Here is a 12,968-nt window from a genome sequence, read left to right on the forward strand (position 1 = left end):
GAGAAGAGACATTTTGGCTTTTGGAATTTTCAGCCTTTTTGTGCTGGTTTCTCCCCATCTTCGTGGATTTATCTACCTTTGGTCTTTGATGCTGGTGACCTTTGGATGAGGTTTATGAGTGGACCTCCTTTTTGCTGGTATTGATACTATTCCTTTCTGTTTGTTAGTTTTCCTTCTGACAGTCAGGCCCCTCTGCTGGAGTTTGCTGGAGGTCCATTTCAGACCCTGTTTGCCTGGGTATCACCAACAGAGGCTACAGAACAGCAAAGATTGCTGCCTGTTCCTTCCTCTGGAAGCTTCATCCCAGAGGGGCACCCGCCAGATGTCAGCGGAGTTGTCCTGTATGAGGTGTCTGTCGGCCCTTACTGGGAGGGGTCTCCCAATCAGGATACACAGGAGTCAGGGTTTCACTTGAGGAGGCAGTCTGTCCCTTATCAGAGCTCAAATGCTGTACTGGGAGAACCGCTGCTCTCTTCAGAGCTGTCAGGCAGGGATGTTTAAGTCTACTTGAGCTGTGCCCACAGCACCCCTTCCCCTAGGAGCTCTGTCCCAGGGAGATGAAGGTTTTATCTGTAAGTCCCTGACTGGGCGCTGCTGCCTTTTTTCCAGAGATGCCCTGCCCAGAGAGGAAGAATCTAAAGAGGCAATTGGCCTTTCTGAGCTGAGGTGGGCTCCACCCAGTTCAAACTTCTGGGTGGCTGTTTACATGGTGAAGGGAAAACCGCCTACTCAAGCCTCAGTAATGGCGGATGCCCCTCCCCCCACCAAGCTTGAGCATCCCAGTTCCACCTCAGACTGCTGTGCTAACAGTGAGAATTTCAAGTCAGTGAATCTTACCTTGCTGGGCTCCGTGGGGTTGGGACTCGCCAAGCCAGGCACTGGAGGGAATCTCCTGGTTTGCCAGTTGCAAAGACTGTGGGGAAAAGCGCAGTATCTGGGCCGGAGTCCACTGTTCCTCCTGGTACAGTCACTCACGGCTTCCCTTGGCTAGGAAAGGGAAATTCCCTGACCCTTTGCAGTTCCCGGGTGGGGCAACACCCCACCCTGCTTTAGTTCGTCCTCTGTGGGCTGCACCCACTGTCCAACCAGTCCCAATGAGATGAATCGGGTACCTCAGTTGGAAATGCCAAAATCACCAGCCTTCTGCATTGATCCTGCTGGGAGCTGCAGACAGGAGCTATTCCTATTCGGCCATCTTGCCAGCTCTCTCTCAAATTGAAACTTTTATAAGAGTAAATGTGTTCCTGCTTGGGATTAAATACTAATAAAAATATCAACAATAAAAATGTAGGATACTGATTATAACTCCCTGAGTTAAATCATTATGACTTAGGCAATTTGTTTCATCAAGAGAAGATTAAAACTATAATGGTTATTTTTACATTTTTTCCCTCTTACCCATCTCTCCATAAATACAAACTATAACTTAGAAATTTAGGTTAAATAAGACCTTTTTTTCTGAGACGGAGTCTCACTCTGTTGCCCAGGCTGGAGTGCAGTGGCACAGTCTTGGCTGACTGCAACCTCCGCCTCCCGGGTTCAGGCAATTCTCCTGCCTCAGGCTCCTGAGTAGCTGGGATTACAGGTGCACACCACCATGCCCGACTAATTTTTTATTTTTAGTAGAGACAGGGTTTCACCATGTTGGTCAGGCTGGTCTCGAACTCCTGACCTCGTGATCCGCCCACCTCGGCCTCCCAAAGTGCTGGGATTACAGGCGTGAGTCATGGCCCCCAGCCTCTACTTTTTTTTTTTTTTTTTTTTTTACAAGAACATTTGGATGTTTCTGGAGAAAAAAAAAAAAAGGAAAACAAAGGCATGATTAGCATTAATGTCAACATCAACTTGGGCTAATATTTAGGCCAAGATTTTATGTGAACCAATTTATTCTGTCTACCTAAATCCCACTGTAATAACAGCAATGTCACATCATGGCTATCACCATCAATGAAGGGTGCTGTGCCTTGTTTAAACTACCTTCAGTTATTATTTCATCTTACTTGTAGTTGAAAGTGTTGTATTAAGAGTCATAAATTATACAATAAAATAGTAAAATTGGTAAAGCTGTTAGCAGTCCTTCTTGGTTAAGTATTCTGCCAAATAGAAGTGCCAGACCATTAGCACAACTAACAGTTTGTAGGAGTGAGCCCAGGCCTTCCAAGGCATTCAGCCAGCATGGCAGAAGCATGGGGTCTAAGTTTCTCTCCAAACCCCCTACACAATATATTTGGCACTTTCTATAATTTGTCACCTGGGGCAATCATTTCTCTGTCCGTTAGCAGAACAAATAATGAATCTGAAAATACAGGGTGAATGTGGTAACGTGCGTATCAAGTGATCAGCAGCTTTTTTGTTGCCAAGTCCTTGGAGAAGAATCATATAGTTTTAATACCTTGATCTTGCTTTTCTGTTTATTAGATCTCTGTTGGATGTAAGGTGTCTGAAAAAATTGCCCAGAATCAAATTCATGTGCAGTATTCTACTGACTTTGGTGTGAGCTGGAATTATCTGGTCCCTCAGTGCTTGCCTGCTGACCCAAAATGCTCTGGAACTGTTTCTCAGCCATCTGTATTCTTCCCAACTAAAGGGTGGAAAAGGATCACCTACCCACTTCCTGAAAGCTTAGTGGGAAAGTAAGTAGAAAACCAAAACAAAGCTTGGTTCCAAGCATCCAGAAGCCCATTAGGTACACTGTTGTCAAGCCTAAAATTATGTGTATTTGTGGGAAAAGTGCTTTCTTTCTCCCTAACTCTAAAGGTTCTTTAATTGGTGACTTTCATCATAACTTCCATGATGAGCTAACTTCAGACCTCAATTTGTAATCCTCAGACTTGGCAAAATGTGCTTTCGCAGACTCTTCTATTTTCCACACCTCAAATGGGAACAGAGCAATAATTATGGCCTTGGAGCCAGATGAAAAGGTGTACCCTACCTTCTCAACCTTGTAGACTGTGGACCGCTGTGCACTACATACTTTCCACATTATTGCCTTATCATTCCATGATAGACAGAGCCAGGAGCAAATCCTAACTCATCATGCTATTTCTACCAGTGTGACTTACAGGATCCATTTTCCTCTTACCAAAGCATTAAGTTCTGATCCTGCAGTGAGAGGTAATCAGCCTGGACCAGTGATGAGCACAGGTAATTACACCTTGCTCTGCAAAGTCTGTGGATATATTAATTTAAGGCAATTCCTTAAAGATTTATCTTCTACTTTAAAAGTAGGGGGAAAGATACACAAAGGAAAACAACAGGTGCACCTCAACTGTATTAATCAGATGGTCTGACTAAATGAATCTTCTTGTGAAACATACAGAGCCTTTGAATAAAGTGCTTACACACAGATTTCCCAGTGTCCCATAGATATTATTATTACCACTCATGGTTTTCTGGAATGTATCTAAAGAGCTTATTCAATTAACATACTAAGGAACTAAATCAGGATGCTTTCAGCTGCAAGGAACAGAAAACCCAATTCAAACCAGCTCAAAATTTGTTGTATCTATAATGAATGAATCCAAAGATAAATGAACTCTAGGGTTGGTTGATTTGTAAGTGGAACGGTGTCTTCAGGGACACTGTTCTGCCTTATTCTCTTAAGAGAATGTCTGCTGTCCACAGCACTGGCGCCATACTCTGCTCTCTCCGGCTGGTTTTGCAATTGAACATGAGATGGCAGCCAGAGAACTGGGGCAGGATGCTTCCGTACTTATGTCCAGTGAGAAAGAAAAATAGTTGCTTTTTGTTCCCAGACAGCCAGAACAAGCACCACCTTGCATCCCATTGGTACCAATTAGCCACTCAATAGTTAGGAAAGTGATATTACAATGATCATTTCATGGATTATCTGGGGCGAAATGGATGCTGGGGAACCACCATAATGTCTATCATAGACTCATTTTCCCCTCCCATTCTCTCTCTTTTTGTAATAATGAGGTATAATTTACATTCAGTAAAATACATACATCTTAATTAATTATTCAGATCAATGAGTTTTTACTGTTGTGCAACCCACGTAACCACCACATAAAACATGGTACAGAACATTTATATCACCCCAGAAAGTTCCTTCATGTACTCTGGACTCTTTAAACCAAAACAGCATGGCATATTTTAATATAAGGATAATTATGAGGCTTGTTTTTTTCCCCCCAGAAGACAGAGAAGAACAAAGATGAAATTAAAATCTCAGAGAAAATGTCCTTTAATATAAGCCTTTCAAAATTGTTTTGTAATTAGCACAGTTACTCTGAGAATATTGATTGTCTTCAGGGAATTCAGAAAATGCTGCCTCCCAACGGCCTGAGGGCTGTGTGTATGCTGACAAGGCTCTTGTCAAAGGCGTCACTCACCTTCTGTACAATTTCAGGAATGAAATTAGTGAATCTAAATTGCGTCATGACCACAGAACTCCAGTTCAGAAGAAACCTGATTTATGAAAGTTACAGATTTGTATATTTAAATATTTCTATTTCTGGACACAGAGATTCCACTGATTTTAACTTTGTTGTGCAAGTTTGCCCCGATATTCTGAAATTTAAATAAAACCAGCTTGAAAGTTCCATTACTAGAAAGATAAAAGTGCTCAGCAAACATTTTTTATTAACCTGTTTCATCTAGTAAGAGTGTCTTAAATGTTTTTTCTCTTGAGTACTGAATACACATGCAGGACAATGGACCTAAATAAAGTTAACTTTTGTTTTTCACTCCTTTGCTTTTGCATTGTCAATAGTCCAGTGAGGTTTAGGTTCTATCAGAAGTACTCAGACATGCAGTGGGCAATCGATAATTTCTACCTGGGCCCTGGATGCTTGGACAACTGCAGGGGCCATGGAGATTGCTTAAGGGAACAGTGCATCTGTGATCCGGGATACTCAGGGCCAAACTGCTACTTGACCCACACTCTGAAGGTAAGGGTAAAGCTCTGGACAGAAGCATTACTCACATCATGGGCCATGCCTAGGAACCAACTTATATATGAGACATAATCTATAACAATGTCCTTTGGGTCCCCCAGGAAATAAAATCATTTGAATAGAAACTTTAAAAATGCTTCCTAAGTACAAGAATATTAGGATCAAGTTCTAGTACAGTTTATCCAATTCATAAAATGAGCCAGACTGTACGGATTACAAATGATAAATACTCTGGGTTTTTTTTTTTTTTCTTAAGCAGACTCTTTATAAAGTCAATATTAAGCCTTTTTTACTTCACTTTTTCAACTGATGCACTATTTGAAGGAGGATATTATTGTTACTGTTGTTATGAAATAAAGCAGATAATATACATTATCACAAAAGACCAAATTTTCAAAAAGGCCTAAACAGTACCTGAATTGTTTAGAAAATTCTATGTTCTGATTTGTTGACTACTGAAATGGGGTTGTGTATTAAGAATGGAGAGGTCATTTTTGAAAGCTTTAGCTGTTACATCATTATTTAATATGCAAAGCAAATAGTTACCCAACACAGTTGCCATATATGTACTCTAATTCTGTGAATAAACATAGTGCATTTGTCATTACAATAATAGATAAATGACTCGGCTAAAAAAAGCAAAATTCCTAGTGATTGAAATCCAACATATGAAAGGCAACAATGTAAACCAAATCTGTTCTGTCATTTGTGTTTGTTCTAATACTTCAACTATGGAATTGAACATTTTTTAAATAAAATTGGAACAATGCTCATTTGTGTCTGAAGATGTAAGTACATTATTAACAAATGAGGTTACCACAGGGAAAACATAGCTTTATATACCACAGATAATTAATAAACTTTTGAAAATCTAATTTCTTTCATGAGCACTCAAATTTTATTAGTATTCCTCAGTTGGATAAGAAATTGTACAAATCTATAAAACTATAAACCCTGATTAAAATCTTCTAATGATAGTTTATGTGGTTAACCACGCATTTCTTCTAACACTTGTTTTCTTACAAACCTTCAGTTATAAAACATATTCATTTGCTATCCATTAGTGGGATGACGTCAGACTGACATTTGACTGTATATCTTTAACTATAGAATTATCTTCTAAGTTTAAGAAACTGTTTAAATCATTTTAACTACACAGTAAGATAGAACGCTCCTTAAATGAAAAAATATAGGTTTTTCTGTATACAGCTATTGCAACTGCAACTAGAACAAATTGCCTTTATGATATCTTTTCATCATTTTAAACAAGAAAAAATGTGTCTCTACCTAATACAAATCTGCATTATGGATAAAATGAAAGTACTGTGGACAGAATGAATGGGGAAATTAAGACCTTGACTGTGAGGAGATAAGTAAATTTTACATAAAATGTAGCCACGAACCTTTATACTTTGTACACTCTCTAAAAAATAGATTTCCTGGTTGTCAGTCATTCTCAGTTACAAGGATAAACTGGAGATCCAGGGAAAAAATATTTTATTCTAGATTTTGAGTACTTGTCGCCCTACAACTTGGCCCTGATAAACAGGTGAAACATCTTTCAAACTGCCTTCTAAAGTTTACTTTCTTTTGACTTTATATAGAGAGATTTGATTTCAAGTGTCCCTGCCTAACCATATAGACCTTCAGGGTTCACTCTGTGCTAGAGCTGAAGGATCTTGGCTGCCTCAGGCAGTCTCCAAAGTGAGGGCACACACACCAGGACAATCTATTGGGGAATGTTGGTGGGAAAGTGCTGGATTGCATGTTTATATTTTATCTTATTGCTTTCAAATTTCCTTTTTTTTTTTTTTGGCATGTTTCATAATACATTACAATAATACTTTTATATACTATATAAACAAATATACATATTTGGGGGTATATGCTTAAATAACTTTTTACAAATAGAAGTGTTACTATAATATGGCCAGGCATGGTGGCTCACACCTGTAATTGCAGCACTCTGGGAGACGGAGGTGGGCAGATCACTTGAGGTCAGCAGTTCGAGACCAGCGTAGCCAACATGGTGAAACCCCATCTCTACTAAAAATACAAAAAATAGCCAGGTATGGTGGCACACACCTGTAATCCCAGCTACTCAGGAGGCTGAGGCATGAGAATAGCTTGAACCCGGGAGGCAGAGGCTGCAATGAGCCGAAATTGTGCCACTGCACTCCAGCCCAAGTGACAGAGCAAGACCGTCTCAAAAAAAAAAAAAAAAAAAAAAAAAAAAAAAAAAAAAAAAAAAATTGATATAGTCAACTTTACAGTTATTTTAAATTTCAATTATTAAACATTATTTGGGCAGTTTAAATGATTTTCAATATATGACAGAAAAGAACATTGTGGAAATAGCCTGTTATTTTTTTGAACATCTTTGAAAAGCATTTGAAATCAGCTCTATTTTTTTTAAGTCCAAGATATCACTCTGTATTGTCTTAAATATTCCATAGTTATCTGAAGTTGTTTTCTTGACCACATCTGGCTTATGTTTTTTCCAGACTTTCCTGAAGGAACGCTTTGACAGTGAAGAAATCAAACCTGACTTATGGATGTCCTTAGAAGGTGGAAGTACTTGCACTGAGTGTGGAATTCTTGCTGAGGACACTGCACTCTATTTTGGGGGATCTACTGTGAGACAAGCGATTACACAAGATTTGGATCTTCGAGGTGCAAAGTAAGTCAATTTTTTGTTATTTCTATTGCAACATAGCAAATTGGTCCCAAAGCAAGGAACACTTGTATGGAAGAAATTATCCAGGACTTGAGTAGAGTATTTGTTCTAATGAATTATTCTGATGGATAAAATGTGCTTGCATTCAGGTTCCTGCAATACTGGGGGCGCATTGGGAGTGAGAACAACATGACCTCTTGCCATCGTCCCATCTGCCGGAAGGAAGGCGTGCTGTTGGACTACTCTACCGATGGAGGCACGTGTCAGGGGTGAAAACCACACCTTGGAGCAGATTCCCAAATTCCATCCAACACCCTCAGAAAAGTCTCTGCAAAGCTTTGCCGACTTCACAGTTTCAATTGTGAAACTCACAAAGAAAAAGCTACAGATTTTGTTTGTATTACATGTACTGTACAAGTGACTTCTGTGTTATGCAAAAAGGGGACAAGAGAGAAACCACATTAAAAAATAAAGTCCAAACTTTATGAATAAACAACCTCTGTGCTTTACTGAAGCTTGAGTGATACAATTAAGAAATGCATTTTGTATGATTTCCAAGTAAAAGATCATTTTTAAAACTTTAAAGCATTTTTAAAAGCTTATATGTAAACATGTAGTAAATGCTATAATCTATAGAAATCTTTAAAAATTGTGAAAAAAAAGTCTGATTTTGTGAGTTTGTTATAGAATATTTTAATAGAATTCTGTTTTATTTTGAAGTAGCTAAAATGAGACCAGTAATACCATGGTGTCTTTAGAAAAATCTACTTTAGCAGATAGATATCATTCTTAATAACTAGCTGATTAACAGATGACTCTGAAGTATTTTAAGGTATTTGAAGGATGTTTTCTTAAGTAACTAAACATCCCACCTGCAATCTTATCAAGCAAGAAGAGATAAACTTTATACCAGTCCAAATAATTACAAAATTGCATAAAATTACAATAACTATTTTAATACTGAAAGCTATTGCCAAAAACATGTAAAACATAGGTATATCTCATTTCTGAGAAATAAGAATTTAGAACTAAATTTTAAAAGCAAAACATAACTAATTTTTACTTCAGTGTTTTTATTTTGGCCAACTCTTTCGAAATACCCTTCCCCTCATATCATTAGCCTCATACAGAAACAGTATTTATAAGTAGTGAATACCTAACATCAAAGTCAGCAAACTCAGTTGTCATTTGCTGGTTGAAAATTTCTCTGGGAAGTTCACAGTATCTGAAGTATACTGGTGGTTTATCAGGAGGCAGGAGATTCTAGATATATTGGTATATTTGTTGTTATAGGAATTACCTGGACTTTGCTCCATGAGATGGATTACCAGAAATACATTTCTGTTAGACATGACTACATACTTCTTCCTGAAGATGCACTTACCAACACAACTCGACTTCGTTGGTGGCAGCCTTTTGTGATCAGCAATGGAATTGTGGTCTCTGGGGTGGAGCGTGCTCAGTGGGCACTGGACAATATTTTGATTGGTGGAGCAGAAATCAATCCCAGCCAATTGGTGGACACTTTTGATGATGGTAAGAAACAAGACATTGAACAATTTTCTTTCCTGTAAGCCATTTTTCTGCTTATGTCTTCAGATACATTAGCACATGAAAAGCATTTATAAGAATGCCTAGCCCATACTCCTGCTCAACAAATGTTAGCTGTTATTTTGCCCAATGGTTTATAAATCTTCAAAGTTGGCTGCCTGTTGAAATGTCCACTGAGAATTCAATAAATCCTGTTAAAGGCACAATGTCTGGCTTTAAATATAATTTGAAATTTCAATACTCCCAAATAATTTTAGTTTCTTTAGTGATTAATGTGTCACAGAAATACTTAATGCACTGGCTGACGAAGTATATCAAGAACTTTTCAGTGCTAAGTTACCTAGACTAGCAATTACATTTTAAAAGTACGGTAATCATTATACTACCATTTAATAGTCTTGTCTAAGTTTGATTTCTCATGTTGGATTTATGCATTATCCCAGTTAAATAAAATAAAAATCCTAAAGTGTAAGCAGAAAGCTAGTAGAGTATAAAAATTTATAAAGAATTCAACAATAAATCAATCAGTTCAAGAGAATAATACGCCATATTGCTTCCAATTTTCCTCAAGAGAATAACATGCCATATTGCTTCCAATTTTCCTTAACAGAAGGCACTTCCCATGAAGAAAACTGGAGTTTTTACCCTAATGCTGTAAGAACAGCAGGATTTTGTGGCAATCCATCCTTCCACCTCTATTGGCCAAATAAAAAGAAGGACAAGACTCACAATGCTCTCTCCTCCCGAGAACTCATTATACAGCCAGGATACATGATGCAGTTTAAAGTAAGGAAAAGTGACTCTTTAAAACAGAAAGTAGCATTGCATTTGGGGCCCGGGGGAGAATGTTTATTCAGACAACTTTAAGGAAATGACTGATATTATTCATTAAAAGAGACTTTATCTTATGAATAAAAGAGGTCATCTTTTGCAAAGACCTTTATTCAAGTATGATTTTTTGAGGATAGATGAAATCCCTGAAAATGTTGGGACACAGCAAGAAATGTAACTATTAGGCTGGTGCAAAAGTAATTGCAGGCTGAGTGCGGTGGCTCACGCCTATAATTCCAGCACTTTGGGAGGCTGGGGCGGGAGGATCACTTGAGGCCAAGAGGCCAGGAGCTCCAGAGTAGCCTGGCCAACACGGCAAAACCTTGTCTCTACAAAAAAAAATAAATAAAATAAAATTAGCCGGTCGTGGTAGTACACACCTGTAATCCCAGCTACTCGGGAGGCTGAGAAATAATAATCGCTGAAACCTGAGAGGCAGAAGTTGCAGTGAACCGAGATCATACCACTGCACTCTGGGTGACAGAACGAGACTGTGTCTCCAAAAAAAAAAAAAATTACTTTTAATGCCATTCATTTTAATGGCAAATACTGCAATTACTTTTACACCAACTGAATATATTCCATCTTATATATGTAATCTGGATTTCAGTCTCCCTAACCTTGTAAATTAAAAGCTCAAATAGGAGACTGCCTACTTCTAGCTCTCTGTAACACTATCTCCTTTTTATGTTGCACAATTCTGGCTCTCTCCCTTCGCTTCCTGTATCATCTCTCTCTCTCTCTCTCTCTCTCTCTCTCTGCCTCTTTCTCTTACTCCATGCCTATTATGTGCATTGAGCCATTTTTTCTCCATCTATTTTTTTTCAGTATATCTTTCTATTTTCTTGTGTCTCTCATTTCATATGCCTATATGACATTAGTCTTGTTGGAACTTCCTAAATCCTCAAATAATTAAGGAGAACTCTCAAATATTTTAAACTGAATACTTGATTCATACAGGATGTAAGTGAAGATATAATTAATAGACACTCAGAGAAAGGCAAAGCAATATCAATTGATATATATCTATTGCAAACACCTGTAATCCCAGCACTTTGGGAGGCTGAGGAGGAAGGATCTCTGAGGCCAAGAGTTCAAGACCAGCCTGGGAAACATAGCAAGACCCCTGTCTCTACAAAAAAAAAAAAAAATTAGCTGGGCATGGTGGGATGTACCTGTAGTCCTAGCTGCTCAGGAAGCTAGGCACAAGAATCACTCGAGCCCAGGGGTTGGAGGTTACAGTGAGCTATGATCCCACCACTGCACTCCAGCTAGGGCAACAGAACAAGACCCTATCCCACACACACAAAGCCATTACAGAAATGCATTGTATTACTAGGTCATTTTAAAGACATCAGTTATTCTAATACCCTTTTTTGATATACTACAATGACAGTTAATAGTGAAAATCTTTATTAGCAGAAATAAAAATGTATTTGCTTTTTGCCTCAGCTCTATGTTAAACTCCCCTTCAGAGACTAGAGGGTAAGGCAAGCTCCCCAAATGCTACCATTCCTTCAGGACTAGTCTTAACTTAGTGATATGAAGAAGTGTTATACTTCCTCTGTTTCTAAGCCGTGTTCCTTAAGAGTGAAGATTTTCCCTCTACCACGTTAACGTTGTGGCCCAGATCCAAGGCATTATATTTGATTGAGTTGACTGGAGCCTCCTCTTTTGTTACTTCTGTAACAGAGGTCACTGCACTGAAGAGACTGGGTCTCTCTTTCTCTAACCAAGGCAATTTCCTTAGGAAAAACAGGGAGTTTATCCTCAAAAATTCAGTAAAGTATCACTAAAACTACATACTTGAAAGTCACCAGAGTCTTACTGTACCCAATGTCAACAGCTTTTGCGTATCCCCATCTTCCCTTTCCTCTCTACACCATTTGACACTGTTATTCTCGCCCTCTTCAACCTGTGGAGTTATCTTTCCCCTAGGCTTCTGGGTTCTCTGCTGGTTCTCCTTTTACCTCTTTGATATCTACTATCTTCTTATGGCTTTTCTCCCCTTAGCCCTCTAAATGTCAGCATTTCTCAGTATGTATCAACTTTCTTCTCTCTCCATAGACCTTCTCACCGTCAGGAATTGTATCCAATCATCTAGCTTCAAGAATCATATCTTGAAGAGCAAATTTCAAATCTGCACATCCAATGTTGACTGGCTAACAATTAATTCAATATTTGTAATAGCCCCTACACATGTCTACACCTTTGTGCACATTGGCACCTCAACTGAATGTGTCTAACAGTGCACTTAATATCTTCCCTCACCATACCAACTCCTCTTTCTGATTTTCCTGTTTCTCTCGATGGCACCACCATTCACCTAGTAACCAACTTGAAATGTTCGACTATGCTTTGATTTTTCACTTTTCATATCTAATCATATCTAGTGACTACATCCTTTGAATTCTACTTTCCAATGTTCCTGGTATCCATCCAATCTTCTCTGTTTGCACTATCACCACCTCTGTTCTGGCCCTAACTAAATCAATAGTTGACTAAGTACTCTTTTCACTCCCAGTCTCTCTCCACTCCTATGTGTCTTTGACATCACAGTCAGATTGATCTTTATAAAGCATATCTCTAAGCAGCACATTATTCCACTGCTCAGAAACCTTTAATGACTCTCCCACTTATCAAATTAAGGTCAAACACCTTAGGCTACAGCTTCTGGTCTGCCAAATTCAACCGACCATTCTAACCTCATCTCTGAATATTTCATATATGCTATACTTGGACCAAAACATGCTATATGCTGTGCTCTGGATGTGCCACCACGATTCCCTACTTTGTCTTCACTCACACTGTTTCTTTCACCTAAATATCTTTTTCCTATTTCTACCTCTCACACTCTTCCCAGTCTTCAGGGGCAGCTTGCATGTACCCTATCTGATTATTTTCTAATCCATTTAATCAAATGCTATCTCCTTTGAAGCACCACAGCATTATATTTGTGTCTTTTATGATTCCCACTATCATTATGCTTC

General features: G+C 38.6%; 1 protein-coding gene across 3 annotated transcripts in view; it reads left to right on the top strand.

Moving 5' to 3' along the window:
* The window catches only part of RELN (reelin), a 515,960-nt gene that overhangs the window by 482,065 nt on the left and 20,927 nt on the right, over positions 1-12,968 (top strand). For all 3 annotated transcript variants that reach the window (XM_050782664.1, XM_050782662.1, XM_050782663.1), the window contains exons 52-57: positions 2,419-2,633; positions 4,736-4,913; positions 7,424-7,599; positions 7,746-7,852; positions 8,890-9,132; positions 9,758-9,933. In XM_050782664.1, the coding sequence (XP_050638621.1) occupies positions 2,419-2,633; positions 4,736-4,913; positions 7,424-7,599; positions 7,746-7,852; positions 8,890-9,132; positions 9,758-9,933 (1,095 nt within the window). The remainder of the gene's footprint in view (positions 1-2,418; positions 2,634-4,735; positions 4,914-7,423; positions 7,600-7,745; positions 7,853-8,889; positions 9,133-9,757; positions 9,934-12,968) is intronic.

The sequence above is a fragment of the Macaca thibetana genome, chromosome 3, assembly GCF_024542745.1.
Source record: "Macaca thibetana thibetana isolate TM-01 chromosome 3, ASM2454274v1, whole genome shotgun sequence".
Classification (NCBI taxonomy): Eukaryota; Metazoa; Chordata; class Mammalia; order Primates; family Cercopithecidae; genus Macaca; species Macaca thibetana.